The sequence below is a fragment of the Talpa europaea genome, assembly GCF_964194135.1.
Source record: "Talpa europaea genome assembly, chromosome: 7".
Taxonomy (NCBI): domain Eukaryota; kingdom Metazoa; phylum Chordata; class Mammalia; order Eulipotyphla; family Talpidae; genus Talpa; species Talpa europaea.
This window is the reverse complement of record NC_140074.1, coordinates 88,021,773-88,040,479: the sequence shown is the minus strand read 5'-3', so window position 1 is coordinate 88,040,479 and position 18,707 is coordinate 88,021,773. Positions and strand designations below refer to the sequence as shown.

Here is an 18,707-nt window from a genome sequence, read left to right as displayed (position 1 = left end):
AAAATACCAGAAACAAGTGCTGGCGAGGATGTGGAGAAAAGGGTGGGAATGCTGACTGGTCCATCTCTTATGGCAAGCAGTTTGGAGGTGCCTCAAAACATTACAAATGGATCTACCATATGATCCAGCAACTCAGCTCCTAGGCATCTACTTGAAAAATTCAAAAATCACTAAATTCAAAAGGAAACTTGCACTTTTGTGTTTATTGTAGCACTATTTATAATAACCATATTATGGAAACAACATGTGAGTGGAGCAAAAAAGATGTGATACATGTACATTATGGAATATTACTCAGCAATCAAAAAGATAAACTCATGCCATTTGTGGAAACCTGGATGAAGCCAGAAAGGATCATGCTAAGTGAAATAAGTCAGAAGGAGAAAGATAATTATGGGATGGTGTCACTAATGTGTGGTATATAGAGAAACCAAACTAAGGATCAGGTAAAGGCGAGCTTAAAATCCAACCCTTGAAAGCTGACTATAGATATGAAGCATCCTGAGGGGGGAGCAGTGGGGAAAAGGTGTGAACAAATAGGGAAGGAAGCACAATGGCCTATGGTGGTAGAATATGGGTGAATTGGTGGTGTACTATGGTGGCAATATTTGATGGGGGTATTCTAATATTACCTCAATTAAAAATATTAAGTTAGTTTAAATAAATAAATAAGTGTCTCAAATGAAACCAAAGGCGTATCACATTGCCAAAGTAAAAACTTTGTGACATTAAGAATGCATTTAGGTTGTAATATTCTCACATTATTGTTTTTAACCATTTGCAGTGTTCTTTAGATTACACATTAAAGACACGAAATAAGAGTATTGCTTTTAAAGTACAGCCACAACAAATAAAACAGAGGGCCTAAAAAAGATAAAGATCAAATCTGCTTTATACACAGGATCAGATTTATACATCATCTGAATCTTTCCAAATGAGTTGGTAAGAACGAGGTCCCATATTTAGTGCATCTTCTCATTTGGAAAAATCAAGATGTATTTGATAATGCTTATTCTCCCCCCAATTTTATATTTGCTTCTTTTCATTTAAAAATCAAAAATTCATGAGGAAAGAACACATTGTTATGCTATAAACATCTTAGGAACAACAAATTACAGATATTCAATTTTTTAATATAAGAAAAGATGCTATTTCCCAAAATGTAGACATCCAATAAATAAAGCATACTTGCTACACCAGGTATATTTCACTTATGAAAGAGGCATATTTTGGTATATTTGGTGATAAGGTATTTAAGTGTCAAGCACCTCACAAAAAAAAAAAAAAAGAACAACAACAACAAAACAGACTGAATCCCAGGTAGTTATTATTTAAAAGTCTACTGTTTCATCCAGCTAACTTATTTGAGTAGAAACGCACCAATTTGTGGAGAATTTTGGTTATAGGACCAGGTCCCAGGAAAGGTCTGAAATATCTAAAAGTTATTTGGCCAGAGAAAATGGGAGGCAGCCCTTCATGACTGCTCTTCAAAGAATTCCTTCCTAACTTCTGCCCTGCATTCCTTAGAGCAAAGCACAGGATCTGGGCTCCGGAAGGGGCTGCTTCTGGCTGGGGCACCGACCAGCAGGGCACAGCTGTGGGCTTTCTGAATGTAGTACCTTTGCAACTCAGCAGCTGCCTTGGAAACCTGGGTCCTCCCCAAGCAGCCTCCAGCTGGAGCTTCTTCCCAAGACTGTGGGGTTATTCATGCCCCCAGCCCCCTGCCCAGGGGAAGACTTTGGGAACTGTATGATTTTTTTTTAAACGTATTTCTGGGTTAGTGTTTTCTTTTTCTTTTTGTTGTTGAAATTGACCTCCAGCAATTCTGGCCTCTCCCAACTCTACTAGCAGCTATGAAAGAAGCCCTACATTTTTTAAAGGAACAAAAACAATTCATATTTTCTTTTTATTAAATACTTCCCCCAGGACACCGATCTTCCCTTTTTCCCACTTTGCCCATTGCTCCACTCCACTTTGCAAACAATCTGTCTCCTTGAAATGATTTATTTTGAGAGGCAGTGAAGATATAACATGCAAGATTCAAATCCCAGCTCTGACATTCTTTATTTTTTCTGACATTCTTTAGCTGTATGACTTTGGGCAAATTACGAGAGGTTCAGTTTCTTCATCTGTAACTTGTAAATCTGTATCTACCTCATAGGAATTAAGTGAGTGGATAGGTGTTAGTAACTGCCAACAGTGCCTTGTAAGTAATCAGAAATGAGTGATCATTATTATTACTTTTATTGTATTTTCCTTCCTAAGACAGCCTCTGGTCCCATTTTACACACCCTCATCCCACTTGCATGTATCACTATACCTCTCACAAGAAGTGGAACCATGACATTCATTAAGGCCAGAGGGTGTTATCTAACTTGGGGGGCCGTCTCCCTGTGAACACCCGCTGCAGGGCACCCTGCACATCAGGATTCCGGAGGCTGTAGATGAGTGGGTTCAGCAGGGGGCTGATGACGGTGTTGAGGATGCCAATGCCCTTGTCCTTGTCAGAAGCCTCCACTGAGCCCAGCCTCATGTAGCTGAAGACACCTGTCCCGTAGAAGATGCCCACCACGGTGAGATGGGAGCCACATGTGGAGAAGGCTTTCTTCCTGCCCTCAGCGGAGCGGATTCGCAGGACTGCAACTACCACGTGGGCATAGGACACAGAGATGAGGACCAAGGGGGCCACACCCATGAAGGCTGCTGCTGCAAAGAGCAACTGCTCATTGAGCTGGATGCTGGAGCAGGACAGCTGGAAGAGCTGTGGGAGGTCACAGTAGAAGTGGTTGATCACATTGGGCCCACAGAATTTAAGGGTGGATACGGCAACAGTTTGGGTCAATGCATTGGTGAAAGAAAAGATACATGACATGACCGCCAAGCCTCGCTGGATTCCCCAACTCATGCGGGTGCTGTAGGTGAGAGGCTGGCAGATGGCCAGGTAACGGTCATAGGCCATGACAGTCAGCAGGAAGCAGTCCACCCCGGCCAGGAGGTGGAAGAAGAAGAGCTGAGAGAGGCAGGCTCCATAGGGAACACTTCTGTTATTGGACATGAAATGCCTCAGCATGGCAGGGACAGTGACCGTGATGCACCCAACGTCCAGCAGGGACAGGTTCCCCAGGAAGAAGTACATGGGGGTGTGGAGTTTGGGTTCAGTGATGATGGCAGCTAGGATGCTGAAATTGCCACCCACAGTAGCTACATAAGCAAGAAGGAAGATGACAAAGAGGATGGATTTTAAGGTTGGAGTCTCTGCTAGACCCAGCAGAATAAACTCAGTGACAACTGAATTGTTTTCTGGGGCTCCCAGATCCATGGTTCTCTTCTACAAGTAGTAGAGCTGAGCAAAGGTAGAAGGTGCCAACAGAGATAATGATAGCAACCACCAAACGTAGCAATGGCTGGGAGAGGGTCAGAGGCAAAGACACAAAATGTAAAGAAAATTAAAGTTGGAGACATAAGACTTGATAAATCTGATTCTTAATGTGTAAGAAAAGTGGCAACTGACAGATGCAAACAGAGATGGATGAATTAACAGAGAAAGGGAAACAATTTAATGCTTGAAAACTAAATGAAAGATTATTTTCCTGAAGAAAACGCCAAGCCTACAACTGGTGGCATGGTCACAACCTGGGTACCAAGTTCCCAGGGGGATGAAGTTTTCCCAAAACCCATGTTTTCAAGAAATCTCCACATATGCACGTTGTCATATGTGATGGCAGCAGTGCCCTGTGCCATTACCCAGACCATTAAGATTAACATGGGAAGCCATGGGATTTGGTCTGGACCTTTCAGGGGGAAAAAATGAAATAAAACAAAAATAGTAAACTAGGCCTGTGACTATCCAGGTGCCTCTCTTTTTCTTTCTCCTTTCCCTAATAAACTTGTCTTTTTAAAGTGTAAAAAACAAACAAACAAAACCCTAAAAAAACCCTTATAAACTAATGAGGAGATATCACTGAGGCTGTCCCTGGCTGGGGACTTTCAGAGTTTCTAAATAGTAAAGTTATATATTATTTCCTTCCTGACATAGAACCTGGGAGATTGGGATCCAAAGTACTGGCTTTTTAGTGAATAAGAAAAAATATAAAAAGAGCTTTTAAGCAAAGTGAGAGTTTCAGGCTTCATGTCCTAGAGGGTTCAGTGGATATTCTGCTGAGCTCTCGTACACAGCTGGATATGCAGATCTCCCAGACCCTGAATTCTCTTCTTCTTCTAATTCCACCATCACTTGATCCCATGCTCTTCTGTCTCCTGGTTCTAGCTGCACATGTCCCAACACACAAACTCTCATGGGCCCGATGAGCCGTGCAGGCCAGGCTTTTACAGAGCCATGACCTGCCCACATATATGATCACTTAGGCAATGCTTTCCTTACCACAGCCCAGAAATCATTACAAAATAAAATACACGGTGATCCATCTCAACCTCTGGCCAATGGATGGGTATTTAAATCACTCACATGGAGTCTACCCTGATTAGGAACATGCTGGAGTTGGAGATCTCCAAGGGGCAAAAGGGATGACCAAGGAAGACATCTGCTGATGATTAATATTGAGAATAATGTCCCCAGGTCCACAATGGGTCAATTATCAGCTGATGGCCAATTTTTTTTCCTGCATGGAGCTGTTGCTCTGACCACCACCTCAGTCTCTCCAAATCTGAAATGACCATTGTCATTTTTAATATGCTCTTAACTATTTGGGTAACAGCCTTGTATGCTCTAGGTCAGAGAGACTTGAAGCCCTTGCCGTCACTGACTCTTCCTTCTCTTCAGTCCCTCACATTCAAGCATCCAGTATTTTTGGGGAAAGTTAGATGCCACCCTGGAGCCTAGAAGATGAACTTCACTTGTAAGGAAACCAAGTAGTGAGAGAGCAGTGAGGGGTCTTGGGATGATACTCACCCAGCAATGACTTCTGGGGCAAAGAGAAGGGGCAGTCACACTAGCCGAGAGGCCCCTGTGGAGGGGACAGCTTATAAGAGACAGAGAGACAGAGACAAACAACTTGGTTGATGTTATTTTTACACTGGGATTTTTCTTGGCCCCATTGTTACCCCTGGGGTTTCAGAAATTAGACTTTTCCAGGGGGAGCCAGGGCCAGATAAACACCTGCCTTTGCAACAGAAATAATGATGTTTTGGACTTTCTCAAAATATTTCCAAATATGACCTTCATGGATGTGGCAACATCTATTCATTTATTAAAAAAAAAAGTTTCTCAACCTTTATTATGAACTGGTACTCTTTTTAGCCTCTCATGGATTTAAAAGGAGTTTCAGAACTTTTTAAAGAGCAGAAAAGTTTACACAAGTGTTGAGGATGAGTTGGAATTTAGGGTTTCTGGTTTAGTCTGGCTATTATCTTGGGAGGGCAGGAGCAGTGACTTGTAAATTCCTGATGGTGCCTGAAGCTCAGAACTGAGAGAAGCGTGGAGCCAGGGACAGGATTTGGTGCTTCTAGTGCTCTTGGGCCCTGTCTCCTCCATCAGCTTCCAGAGCCACCTCATATCTCCCATCACAGCTCACTCTAACCATCCTTAAGCCTGACTTGTCCTCTGGTCTCAAGCAAATGTCCTGTCTCCCCTCTGCTTCCACAGTATAATCCAGGCCTTATTGTGCCCCGACCCTAAATGTTTTCTAGCTTTATACTCTCCAACACCATAAAGAAAGGTAAAGATTTTAAATATTCTGACCATTCTACTTTTGCTAACTCCTGAAGGAAGTCTTTGGCATCAAATATAATCTTTAACAAATGTTAATTAGTAAAGGTTTCCCACAGGGAGAAGCTCCTTGCAGGATCATCCAAAAAACCACAGAGTGGCTCAAGGCGATCATAGACCAAGAGGGACTGAGATGAATTGGACTCTCTGCTGACAGCTGATCATAGAAGGGAACTGCTAGAGTCCAAATAGAATCCATTATTGCCCACCTGACATATGGAACCTGCCTCACAAAATTCTCCTTCTATGCTTCCTCCTCTGGTTGGTATGGACTGTACTCTGTTAACAGCCATGGCCTATGACTGATTCCTGGCCACCGGCCGGTGCCTCACCTACAGCACCTCATGAGCCACTTGGTTCAGAGGATCTGATGGCTGTGTCCTGGCCTTGTGCCCTTTCCAAATGTGCTGACCCGCACTCAACTTCTGTGGCCCCAATGTGATCAACCATGTCTACTGTGACCTCCCGCAGCTCTTGCAGCTGTCCTGCGCTGGTGCCCAACTCAATGAGCTGCTGGGCTTTGCTATTGTTCTCATAATGGCAGGTTCCCCTGTGGTTCTCATTGTCACCTCCTATGCCCATGTGGCAGCTGCAGTTTTATGAATCTGCTCAGCAGAGGTCAGGAAGAAGGCCTTCTCCACACAAGGCTTCCACCTCACTGTGGTTGCCCTATTCTATGGCTCAGGTATTTTAAACTACATGTGACTAGGTTCAGTGAAGCTTTCAGCTAGGGATAAAGCTATTGGAATTTTTAGCACTGTCTTCAACCCCATGCTCAATCCAATCATCTACTGACTCCAGAACCCCAATGTGCAGGGTGCACTCCAGTGGGTGCTAATGGATAGGCGGTCACTGTCTTGAGATTTGGAGTGTCACTTCCTCCTTTGCTCTTTTTGGTCTAAAGAGAAATCCTCTGGGACCAGTAATTCATATAATTGGTTCATAACTATTTGTATTTTCATGAGAATGAATATTTTTTTTTGGTAGGGGATAACAGTTATTGTTTCCCAGAGAAGTCCCACCCTATTATAGGCAAAGGGTGCTTAGGCCAGCACCCTTGACAAATCACAAGGGTCACTGTGTGCTCCTTTCTGGACAGAAGCGAAACTTAGGAAGTCTTGAATGCTCATAGGTTCATGCCCACAGGTAAAGACTCTGGTTGGTTATAGTTTGTGTTCCCTCAAATGCTGGGAATTTCTCAGCAAACCCCTCTGCCTCCTCCCCCAATCAGTGGGCTCATATGATACCCTCAAGTTCAGGTATGGTTGGTCTGTTTATATAATACACGTCTAGAGATCACAGTTGTTTAGTTTGTCCCATCAGTCTTCAATAAATAAAAGCCATTCATTTCCCCTTCCATGGACACCACAGGATATGGAAGACAGATAGGAAGATGAATGAATTTTATAATGCTGGAGGGCATGGTCCCTGTGTGCAGTTCACAGACCTGTTTTTTTAAATTTTAAAACTCCATTAATATATTTGATACACCTTATGATACAAATGAATTTTCCTCCTCTATATTTCCTCTTTTGAAATGACACACACTTATAATCTAAATACTATTTTGTCATTTAAAAAACCTGGAATAGGGCCTCCCCTGGTGGCACAGCGGTTGAGCGCTGGGCTGCGAAACTGCCACAGCCTTTGGGTCCCACAGGGCACGCAGACCTCTCCTGCCATGCCCGCTGCTCCCCTCAGCAGTGTATTTCATCGGTCTGTCTGTTCTGTTCCCCGCTCTGGCTCTAGTGAATTCTCTCACCCTCCCGTGTTTCTGACTGTACCCAATGCTTGTATAAATAAACAAATAAATCTTTTAAAAAAAAAAACAACCTAGAATATTCAGGGCCTCCCTGGGGCCACAAGGGGTTAAGATGCAACCTATGAGGCTGTCCGCAGCCACTGCAGCATGAGTTCGATCCCCGGCCAGGAGATACACATGACGCAGCAGACCTCTCCTGACTCGCCCGCTGGTCCCCTCAGCAGTGTGTTTTGGTCGATCTGCCTGTTCTGTTCCCCACTCTGTCTCTGGTGAGTCCTCTCACCCCCCACACCTCTGGCCTGTACCCCAGTCCTTATATGCATAAATAAGTAAATATTCAAAAAATACCCCAGAATATTCATTATTAAATTTCTCTCTAAATTCTCACTCTACATATCCAAACCCCCTCACTAAGACAATACATGTCTTAAATACAAGTCCCATGGTGATGCTCCACCCAAAATTTCCCTTATCGTTATGGAAGTATGTCTCTAACCTAAAGCACTCTGCCATTTTGTTTGAAGATGAGCTACCAGATGTTAGCCCAGTCATTATTTGGTAGTATTTCCCTTCTAGTCTCCTTTTTAGCATTAATTGACCATTTATGTGTCTATACTGGGTCACTGATGTCTCCTGATCAATTTCCCCAAAACTTGCTTTTGATCTGCAGTGTCTCTTGGTTTCTCCTTGATATTTTTATGTGGGTGAAGGGATTTGAAGGTTGGGATAAGAGGGGGCTGAAGAGAAAGGACATGGAGGTGGGAAATAAGACAAAACTGTAGGTGGAAAGTCTGTAAAAGTGAAAATGAATTATGAGGAATAGGGATAAACAAGAAAGAATTGCAAGCAAAGAAAGTTGATAAAGAAGGGTGGAGATATTAGACAGGACCAAACAGAGTTCTAGTGGAAGATGAGTTTGAATGCAGAAATTGAATAGGGTGCCTCGAGACTGTTAAAAGGTTAAGGAACAAGGAGGGATAACAACGTTCGTGGGTCAGGGATGAGAGAGATGGCTTCCGCTGTATAGTCTCCCACTGACAGCTCGTTGGCAGTTCTAATGCCGTCATTGTAGTCAATTATTTCTACCAAGAAGACAATAATGGTTTAGTTTTACAGAAAGTGATAAACAGTGTACAGGGAACTTATTTACTGAATCTTTGAACAGAAGCTTCTCCTAGAATGTTATGGGGAAGGCTTCTCAAAGGGAAAAAGCAGAAAAGGTGAGCTGGGCGTTTGTCTATCTACATCTTTCAAATGTCATCAAAGTTTCTGATGGCTCAGCTTAACAGTTGGCTCCCTGCCTTTCATGCAATTCTTGCCAACACTATGAAAAGACATGGGGAAATGAGGGCTCTTTCCTTTTCAGTCACCAGACACACCTCAGGGACACTGAGCACGTGCTTCCTCTAAGTGCCAAGACAACTGCCACAGAAGAACTATGTGACAGGGTTCTCACCGCGTCACTTCTTGTCCACAATCTTCTTTTTTTTTTTAAGATTGATTTATTTATGCATACAAGAAGTGGGATACAGACCAGGGGTGTGGGGTTGAGAGGATCCACCAGGACAGAGTGGGGAATAGAACAGGTGGATTGACTGAAATACGCTGCTGAGGGGAGCAGCGGGCAAGTCTGCAGCTGTGCCATGTGGGTAGCTCCCTGGCTGGGGATGGAACTCGTGCTGCAGTGGCTGTGGACATCTTCATAGGCTGCGTCTCAACCCCTCGTGCCACCAGGGAAGCCCTTGTCCACAGTGTTCTTGAATGGATTTCTGTACCTCCTCTGTGCTTGTACTTGGCAGAGGCAGAAGATAATCATCAAGGTTTCTCCATCGCTGATGTTCTGCTTCTACTAGTCTGAGTGAACACAGAGACTGTCTCACTCTGTCTACCCTGAGAGTTACCACATCTTCTACCATCACCTCTACCCACTGGCATTTAACACTGTTGCAAAACAGAGCTTATTGCCTCCTTCCAAATACTTCTGTGACTCTGACCTGCCACGTGAACACTCATCTAAAACCTCAAGGGAGGATGTTGTGTGGCATCCTCCCTGGGGTTGGAGGGACCGATTGGTTCAGTTTCACAAAGAATGATCAAGGACACTGATCCCCAGTATTCTATCCACCCTCCAGAATCATTGAGCTCCTTTAACAATCTGGAAGTTCCCCTTTATTTGGAATCTGTCCCCTGTTTTTTGTTCCCAAGTGGAAATCTTTGCTACTTTAAAATTCTTTCGTGCATGTAATACATCATGTTATAAAAGTTGAAACAATGCAGAATGTCATCAACAGCTTTTCAAAGCATCCCCACAATAATCCCATTCTGTCAAAGTAAATATTATAACAGCTGGTGTTTCGCTGTTCTGTTGTGTGAACACACATTTCTTGGAAACTCCTTACTACTTTGCAATCTGCCTTTTCCCTGGCCACATTACATAGTAGAGTTCTTCATGTGTCAGCTTTCCAACCTATTTCATTCATTTTAATGCACCTCGACATTTCATTTCATGTACAAAATATAATCTATTTGACTATCCCTCTGTTGATACAACTCATTTTTTTCTTTTTAAAAAATCTAATAACATTGGGCTGAATATTCTTATTTATCTATCTTTCCACACATTCAAATTATTTCCACAGGTCAAATTCATAAACATAATGTGTGTGTGTGCACGCACTACCACACTAAGGAAATGCAAGAATAAAAATTCATAAATATCTGCTTTTCTCTTTGTCCGAAAATGAATACTATTTTACATGGACAGTTTATGAGAAGACCTGTTACCTCACTTGTTGACATCACTGGGTACTATAAATAGAATCTTTTGTCTTTGATAATAAGATAAAATTTTAGATTATTTTAAAATTTCATCATCTTTGTTTATGAGTATAGGTCATAGATTTTTAACATATTTATTTGTTATTTATATTTATTCTTTCAAAATTGTCTGCTCATGCTTTTGTTCCTTTGAGGGTAGTTTATCTTAATGATTGGTGGAAACACTTCATGTTTTAGGATATTATCTCTTTATTATATATGCTGAAAATATCTGCTGCAATTTCCCAGTTGTTTTTGGCTTTGTTTTTGGGTGTCTTGTCCAAATTAAGTTTAAGATTTTTATGAATTTTATTTTCTTTGTTTTGTATCATGCATAGAAATGACTTTTACATCTAAATGCTGTATAAATATTTGTCAACAATTTTTTTAGTGCCTTCTCATTTAAGTCAAATATTTAATATACAAAAAATTTATTTTTGTGTATGTTGTAACTTTCGCACCAGTTGATAAAAATTTCCACAATGTCATAAAATGTTCCTAATTTGATCAGTTTGATCACATGTACAGTATATGTGATACATACAGTATATTACACACACATACCAACACACACACACACACGATGTAATCATTGTCAGCAAGAAGGCAGAAGAGGAGTTTCCTCCACTTATATCCCCGCTTCAGCAACAATATTTTGGCATCCTTCCTCAGACATCAGTGCCTTTTGGGAGCTTTGGGATATAAGCAGAGATTGTGAGACGCTGGTGGAGCCCAAGCCTGAGGAGGGCTGTTTTGAGAAGGTTGGCCTGTACCTTTGCAGACTCACTGACAGAAGTGCCAGAAACAGACCTGGACATATCCCTGTCCCTTTTTGGACTTGGCGATAGCCCCATTGGCCTTGTTTTTGGCATCAGCAACAACTGCCAAGGGGCCCAGCAGCTATCATATCTAGCTGAGACCCTGTTGGCAGGCTTGCCAACCTTGGTCTTGGCTGTGGATGCTAAAGTGACTGGTGACCCAACTCCAGCTGCTCTTTGTTGCCAATCCTGCCCACCGAGGGATGAGGCAAGAGACAGACCCATCCATGATCTTGAAACACGTATTCAACCTCGATCATAGCGTAGATGCTGAAACAGCCTTATATCTTGACTTTAGCACCTTGTAGTTGTGGGCCAGAAACACTCCTACCTGTCCAGGGGCCTCATAGACATCTTTTTCTGTTCCCCCTCAGGCAGGTCTATCGACCTCAGTCTGACACAGATCTTGAAGGTGCCCCAAGCTAGCTCCTGCTCTTTTAATTGGTGGGCTGAGAACCCTTCTTCTACCTGGGGACTTGGAAAAAGACATACTCTCAAGATAGGGCTGCCAGACTTGGTCTGATTGTGGGCCTTAATGAGGCTCTAATATTAAGCAAAATCTAGTCTCTCAGTCTCAGTCCAAGAGTGGCCCTGTCCACGCAGGGACCTGAGGGAAACATGCTCCTCCAGGCCTCCGAAGGAACAGAATAAAGGTCCAGAAACAAATCCACAAAACTGTCTAAGCACCTGGTCCACACAAGCGTGTTGGTAGGCAGCTTCCCAGGGGTCCTTCCAGCACAGGAGGCCTCTTTTGTTACCATGTTGAGAATCGTTACAGTATTCCCAAGACAGTCTCACCCTGCTAACAAAGCCCCGAGGGAGAGCGCACCGTGTTCCAGAGGACACATTGATAGCAGACAGGGTTTGAAGAAAGCTTCTGCCCCTTGCCTCATCCTCAGGTCCAGGCAAGTCTGGAAATTAGCTCTCTGTCAGAAGGCCCTACTTGGTTTCCTTAGGAAACCTGTATCTAGTCTCAATTACACCTCTAGCTTCCTGGGAGACTTCTAGGATATGGACAAATCCTGCAGGCCACAGGGGCCCCATCATTATCTGGGAATTTATACCAACTGCCATAACTGCCTGCCATAAAACCAGAACTTGAAATAGCCTAAATAGCCTTTTTTTTTTTTTGAAGAAAGTGGAAATACCAAAGGTATGAGATACTATTGCTATTCTTATGAATGGTTTGAGTTGATACAAAACAACTTACTTCTCTGCTCATCCTTGCCTCCTTCCTGGGAGGAGATTTTCTGAAATTAGACCTCCTAATTTCTGAGGCTTCCAGGAGATAACACCATCATGAAGACAGCTCTATGATAGAGAAGCTATTGCTTGTTTTCCTATATATCCCCTTACTAGCTTTCAGAGTGGATAACTGGGTCTGTGTGGCTCCGCACTCTCTTGCCTGAAGAAGCCTCACAGACTTTGTGCCCATGCCAAGTTGAGTACTCGCGTGGGTCCTCCTCCCTCGCGACCCTTTCCACAGATGGCCATTCCATGGTCATCAGCTCAAACGTCACTTTAACAGGGTGCAGCCAAGGTCCTGAAAAGGGAAGATCTGGGAGAAGATTTCAGAGGTCCTGGCTCCTTGTCTGGGTCTCTTTGCCTATTCTGTCTTTCTCGGATGAAGACTGGGCTCTATGCCTCTTAAGAGTGAGTATGAGGGGATTCACTGAGTCCAGTTCACTATCCGGGACCCACCTCAGGCAACTTAGAACCATCAGTTCGGTTGGAGACCTTGTTGAGCATTTTCATATTGGGACCATGGAGGGATTGGTTTGAGTTCCAGAGGAGGGAGCTGTAATAGAGCAGTAAGGAGAACCTGGGGCTTACTTCAAAGCTCCAAGAGTGTTAATGCAGGTGTGTTCTTCAGTGACAGTATCACAGTGACCCTGCGAAACACTTGTGTCTCTCTGCACTCAGAGGTCATCCCAGATTTCCCTTATCTCAAGCAAGCTGCATATCTGGCCATCTGAGCTTTGGCAAAGTTGTCTTGTTGTGCTTCTATCTTTGGCTATAACTTATTTCTCTGTAAGTGATTACCCTCCTCAGTACCGTATTCTTTGATGTGGTTTACATGAACAGAAACTTGTCAGTATGTGAATTGTTATATTCCCACTCACTCATTCCATCAAAACTAAGGAAAGTAGTAATATTCCCTTGCACCCTGCACTTGCCCCTACAACTCCCCTAAATCATACTCATCCATAAAAGCTGGGCCTAAATTCTAATAGTCCAGAAAGGCTTCTGTGATGACTCTAGATCATACTTATGCTCTCTTTTTTCTAAAATATTATGGAAATTTGAACCAGTTATTTAAGAAATAACAAGTGCCTAGTATGTGAAAATTATTAGGAGAAGTATTCCTATTGGAAAACTGAATCATTTGTATTTGTGCTCAAGCTGCTTATAGAAAAGCAGTGTAGATACGCTCTATAGACCAATGATTTAGCTAGAAACTAAGCAGTAATGAGGTCCATGAAATAATAAATAGTGGGACTTTAGAGGGATGGGGGGCGGCAGAAGTGGGGAGAGAGATAGAAGGAATGCCCAAGTGCCTTTAGAGATAGGGAAGTTTCTAGGAAGCATTAAGTTAGCAGCCAGCATATGAGTCAAATCTTGAAATTCTTGGGCATAAAGAATGCCCTTTTTTGGAAATTAGGTGTTATAGGTAGAGAAAATAGCATGAGCAAGGAAGTAGAAAATCACAGGGTCACAGTCTAATACTTGTTAAAATGTACCCAAAAGGGAAAATGTAATTGTTTGTTAATATAGGTTAAAAAGTTGTTATCCATCCAAGTGGCAAAGCATTTATCATCAACTTTTTCAATGACAATCAAATCTGATGATTATAGTCTCCAGACACATTACTATTGATATTTCAGAATTTTAAGGATATTTGGAAATCACCAAGTCTAACTTTTCGTTCCTGCAGTATCTCTCTGCTCCTTACCAATGACCTGAACACACACAATGGAGACCTTATTTGGGAGGTTGGTCATTGAGATCACTCAAAATTGGAAACATCTTGCTGTACTACAGTCTCCACTGAAAGGCATGTTACTCACGTGAAATTGTGGGTCAGTCTGTAGTTATTGCCTTGCCCACAGGCCTGAGTGGAGGTGTCTTGTGGAAGAAGGGGGTCTAGAAGCTGGAAGACCTGGTGTAAGGATAAAAGCAATGAGGAAGAGAGCAATGAGTCATTATCCAACCTCTCACATTAGAAGTTCCTCAGCTGGCTGGATATTGGAACAACCTGGGAAATTTCAATAGCACGCCATAGCCAGACACCGCCCATTAAACCAACTGCATCAGAATTCTTGGTGAAAGGCCCAGGCATGATCACTGTCTGCTAAAGCTTCCCAGGTGGTTCCAATAATCTAGTCCAAACAAGGGATTAGCTGAAAATTTGAACCACCAAACCTTGGTAAGACATCTTAAACTTTGTGTTCCCCCCCACTTTTTGTGTATTAATATTATAATATTAATTAATTTATATTTTACATCATTGTTCATTTTTGTACAATGTTTGCTTTCTCCTCTCAGGTGTAGTCCCGGTAAAATTCCCACCACCAAGTCACCCGTGAACCATCACCATAGTCCCTTGTGCTCGTCTCTCCCCTGTAATCTGTCTCTTCAAAATTGCCACTTCCTCCTTTGGAGTTATGAGTAAAAGTAAAATGAGAAAAGACTATGTGTTAAATCTGAAGGAATAAGCTGGTAGTTGGAAGTGCTCCTTCAGGGGTATTCAAAAACAGAGGTGATGACATGTGAGCGCTAAATAGTGATGGTGCACGGGAGAATTGGTGATGGGAATTTTGCCAGGACTATACCTGAAAAGAGAAAGCATGTATTGTACAAAAGGAAGAATGACGTTAAATATATATAAAATAAAATAAAATAAAATAAAAATATATTGTCATCCGGGTCCCACCCTAGGAATTCTGACTTAATTGGTCTGGTTTGGACTCTGGATATCAGAAAAGTCTACATCATTCTAATATACAGCCAGCATTGAGATTTAACTGTCACACATTGTAACACAGCACCAGAGAGGGATGACTGTCTGGGTCATTTCTTAGTGGTTGGAGAGAAAAGGAAGGTCATGTCTGAGAAATGACTTCAGGGTTTTTAATGACTAAGACCCATAAAATCATTCTTTGCTATTTCGTGGCAGCGGTGGGATCAGAGGCTCACTAGAGCTAGGCCATATCCTCGGTGACTGGGGAAAACACCGCTCACCTCAGATTATCAGAAGAAAGGCCCTTGCTGCCTAGTTAAAGGACAGCTAGTCACAAGAAATGGAGTATGGTTGAAAACAAAAGTGATTGGGGCAGGTCTGACAACACCCAGGACCCACCCAATGGCAAGTGGCTCTGAGATTTACAAAGACATAGTCCTGAAGAGAGTGGTAATAGTTCAGCCACTCATAAGCAGCATATTAATTATCATAAAATAATATAGTAATTTGTAAATTTAAAAACCACAAGGAAAAAAAAGAAACCCTCTATATTACTATGACTCTATGAGAACCAGTATAACATCTTGGTAGTGTATGTTATTATATGGAGATCAACTTTTAGAAAGTAGAGTTTATTCTCTTTCCCTTGTTTAACCTCATGCCACAAGAATTTACCTGTGTTTATTTTTTTAAGGTTTTTTTTTTGTTGTTGTTATTAATGTAGAGTTTTAAATTGTGTTTTCTAGCTTACCTGGGCTACGTCTCATTCAGCTATTTTGTCTGCTTGGATCACACTGAGACCAGATAATCCTTTCATCAATCTATGCACTCAAGTTCCACTTTTATGAACAAAGGATTTAGTCCTTTTTTAGTGACTACGTTCCTAGACAGTCATCCTATCAGTTACACTGTTATAGTATCTCCGATTTCTGGGGTGTTCTTAACCACTCTTGTCCTAAATCTCACCATACCTGGTCAGGTCCTCATCACACTTGACACTTTTTTTCAGAGTTATCAGACTCTGACTAGTTCCCAGCCTTGACTCAGAGTATTCTATGCAAGAGAATAACCCTACTTTTAGTGGAGTTCTAGCTCTGCTTTTACATGGGCAGTACAGAGGCTTTCACAATTTTTTGATCAGGAGTTAATTATATGATCCAAGAGACTTAGCTCAATCTGGTCATGTATTTGCCTGCTTCCTTTGAGGACATCTCCTCAGAACCATTGGTCAATCTATCATGACCGAGTCAAGGGCAAGTGGAAGACCAGTGACTGCCAATGCATTAAACTAACTGCTCCTACCAGCAACCATTCCTTGGGTCATCCATACATTTTGTTTTCAGAAGTTGGTATCAGACACTATAAAATGAAAAAAATAACTTTAAATTAAGCTGTTATTCAAAGTACAGCATAATGGTTCAATTAGCAACATGAAAACTATCAACTTTTTGACCAATGGGTTTTGAACTTATAGTTCAGAGAATGTCTCTCATCTTGTAGAAATGTACCTGTCTGGACTATCTGATAGCCCAATCATGAGTATCTGCTCCCTGATTCTTGCCATATCTTTGCTTGAAATTCATTATTTTTAGAAGCTTCAAAATATAGGTTATATTTTCAAATGATTTCTAGTTTCTCTGGAAATGTCATTAATTTTTCTATTTTGAAAAATGTTCATTGTTTGGGCTAATTCTTCAGGCAAAATAGGGACATGCCTGCTTGATCTTATTACACTTAGGACGTCTGCTCTTATCTTGATTTATTTTTCCAACTATCCTGATGTTTTAAGCTACCATAGGATGGGCGGGATATAGTGGTGATAGCTTTGGGCAACTCAACAGAGAGGAGAGCAAAGGCGGTCAATTATGGAGGAGGCTGGTGATCAAGTGTGACCCGGGGAGTGGAAAACTCATCACCTGACAGCTGGGAAACTTTCTATGGGGCTTAAACATGGGTGTTTTAAGACATTTATGCTGAATAAATAAATTAAGTGGACTGACACCTCCCCCTTTTAGGACAATTCCTTACAAGAACTCATGGATCCAGACATTGAGACCAACAGGACAACTGTGACTGAATTTGTTCTTCTGGGCCTTGTGGAAACAGAAAAGCTTCAGTCTGTGGTGTTTGTCATCTTCCTTTTTGCTTATCTGGTCACAGTTGGAGGCAACCTCAGCATCCTAGCAGCCATTGTGGTAGAGCCCAAACTCCACACCCCCATGTACTTCTTCCTGGGGAACCTGTCAGCTCTGGATATTGGATGCATCACTGTCACTGTTCCTGCAATGTTGAGTCGTCTCCTGTCCCACAAACGTACAATTTCCTATGGAGCCTGCCTCTCCCAACTTTTCTTCTTCCACTTTCTGGCTGGGATGGACTGCTTCCTGTTGACAGCCATGGCCTATGACCGATTCCTGGCCATCTGCCGGCCCCTCACCTACAGCACCCACATGAGCCTGACAGTTCAGAGGATACTGGTGGCTGCATCCTGGGCTTGTGCCCTCTCCAATGCGCTGACCCACACTATTGCCTTAACTACCCTTGACTTCTGTGGTCCCAATGAATCCAACCACTTCTACTGTGACCTCCCACAGCTCTTCCCGCTGTCCTGCTCCAGCACCCAACTCAATGAGCTGCTGCTCTTTGGTCTGGGTTTCATAATGGCAGGCTCACCTGTGGTTCTCATCATCACCTCCTATGCCCATGTGGCAGCTGCAGTTCTTCGAATCCGCTCAGCAGAGGGCCGCAAGAAGGCCTTCTCCACATGTGGCTCCCACCTCACTGTGGTTTGCCTCTTCTATGGGACCGGTATCTTCAACTACATGCGTCTGGGTTCAGAAGAGGCTTCGGACAAGGATAAAGGGGTTGGAGTTTTCAACACAGTTATCAACCCTATGCTGAACCCATTAATCTACAGCCTTAGAAATCCAGATGTTCAAGGTGCCCTTTTGCGGGTATTTGTGGGGCGGCGGCCTGCTGGGTAACCGGGTCCCTCCTTTCCTGCCCTTTCTGGGTTGAGAAACATTTCCCATGAAGGCATTAACCTGATGCCTGAAGATTTGCGTGATGTGTTTGTTCTGCAAAGAAACCCTATGGAATCCGTTCCTTTATATTGATAGTTATAAAATTGTTTCTATATTCAGGTGCTTTTTAGGGCACTTGTGAACAAAATGGACAAGATTCTGCACTCATGCAACTTACGTTCAAATGGAGACACAATAAATGAAATAAATAAGTACCATATACAGTATATCATGTAGTGAGTGATAAGCACTATAGAGAAAAACGGATAAGACAGGGGATGTGAAATTAGAGTTTGCCATGCAAGTTCTCTGGGAAAGTTTCTGCTTGCGTTTGGCTGTGCTCACTTTCTGGATGAGTTGAAGCCTTGGAAATCCACTAGGTCTGCAAAACAATGCTTGTAAGAAAGGGTTATCTTTGGTTAAACACTAAAGATTTTTTCTGGTGGGGTTGTGAGATTCCAGTAGACCAGAGTGCAGAAAGCTGTTTAAAATCACAAGCCCATTCTTATGTTGGCCCTTTACCTGTAAGAAAATCAGGTCCTTGGGCCTCCCTGTGGTGTAGGGGTTAAAGACAGCGCTATCAAACTGTCACCAGCCACTG

General features: G+C 42.6%; 2 protein-coding genes across 2 annotated transcripts; one reads left to right on the top strand and one right to left on the bottom strand.

The window, feature by feature from the left end:
- Nucleotides 1-2,350: 2,350 nt before the first annotated feature.
- Nucleotides 2,351-3,319, bottom strand: LOC311173787 (putative olfactory receptor 3A4; the record flags this gene model as incomplete). The annotated part of the gene is made up of 1 exon (XM_084237884.1): nucleotides 2,351-3,319. The coding sequence occupies one exon, from the start codon at nucleotides 3,317-3,319 to the stop codon at nucleotides 2,351-2,353; it is 969 nt and encodes a 322-aa protein (XP_084094010.1).
- A 13,669-nt stretch (nucleotides 3,320-16,988) lies between these two features.
- Nucleotides 16,989-18,067, top strand: LOC311173786 (olfactory receptor 3A2; the record flags this gene model as incomplete). Its single annotated transcript, XM_084237883.1, has 1 exon — nucleotides 16,989-18,067. Exon 1 carries the CDS (start codon nucleotides 17,120-17,122, stop codon nucleotides 18,065-18,067), a length of 948 nt encoding a protein of 315 aa, XP_084094009.1. The 5' UTR covers nucleotides 16,989-17,119.
- Between the last annotated feature and the right edge of the window lie 640 nt (nucleotides 18,068-18,707).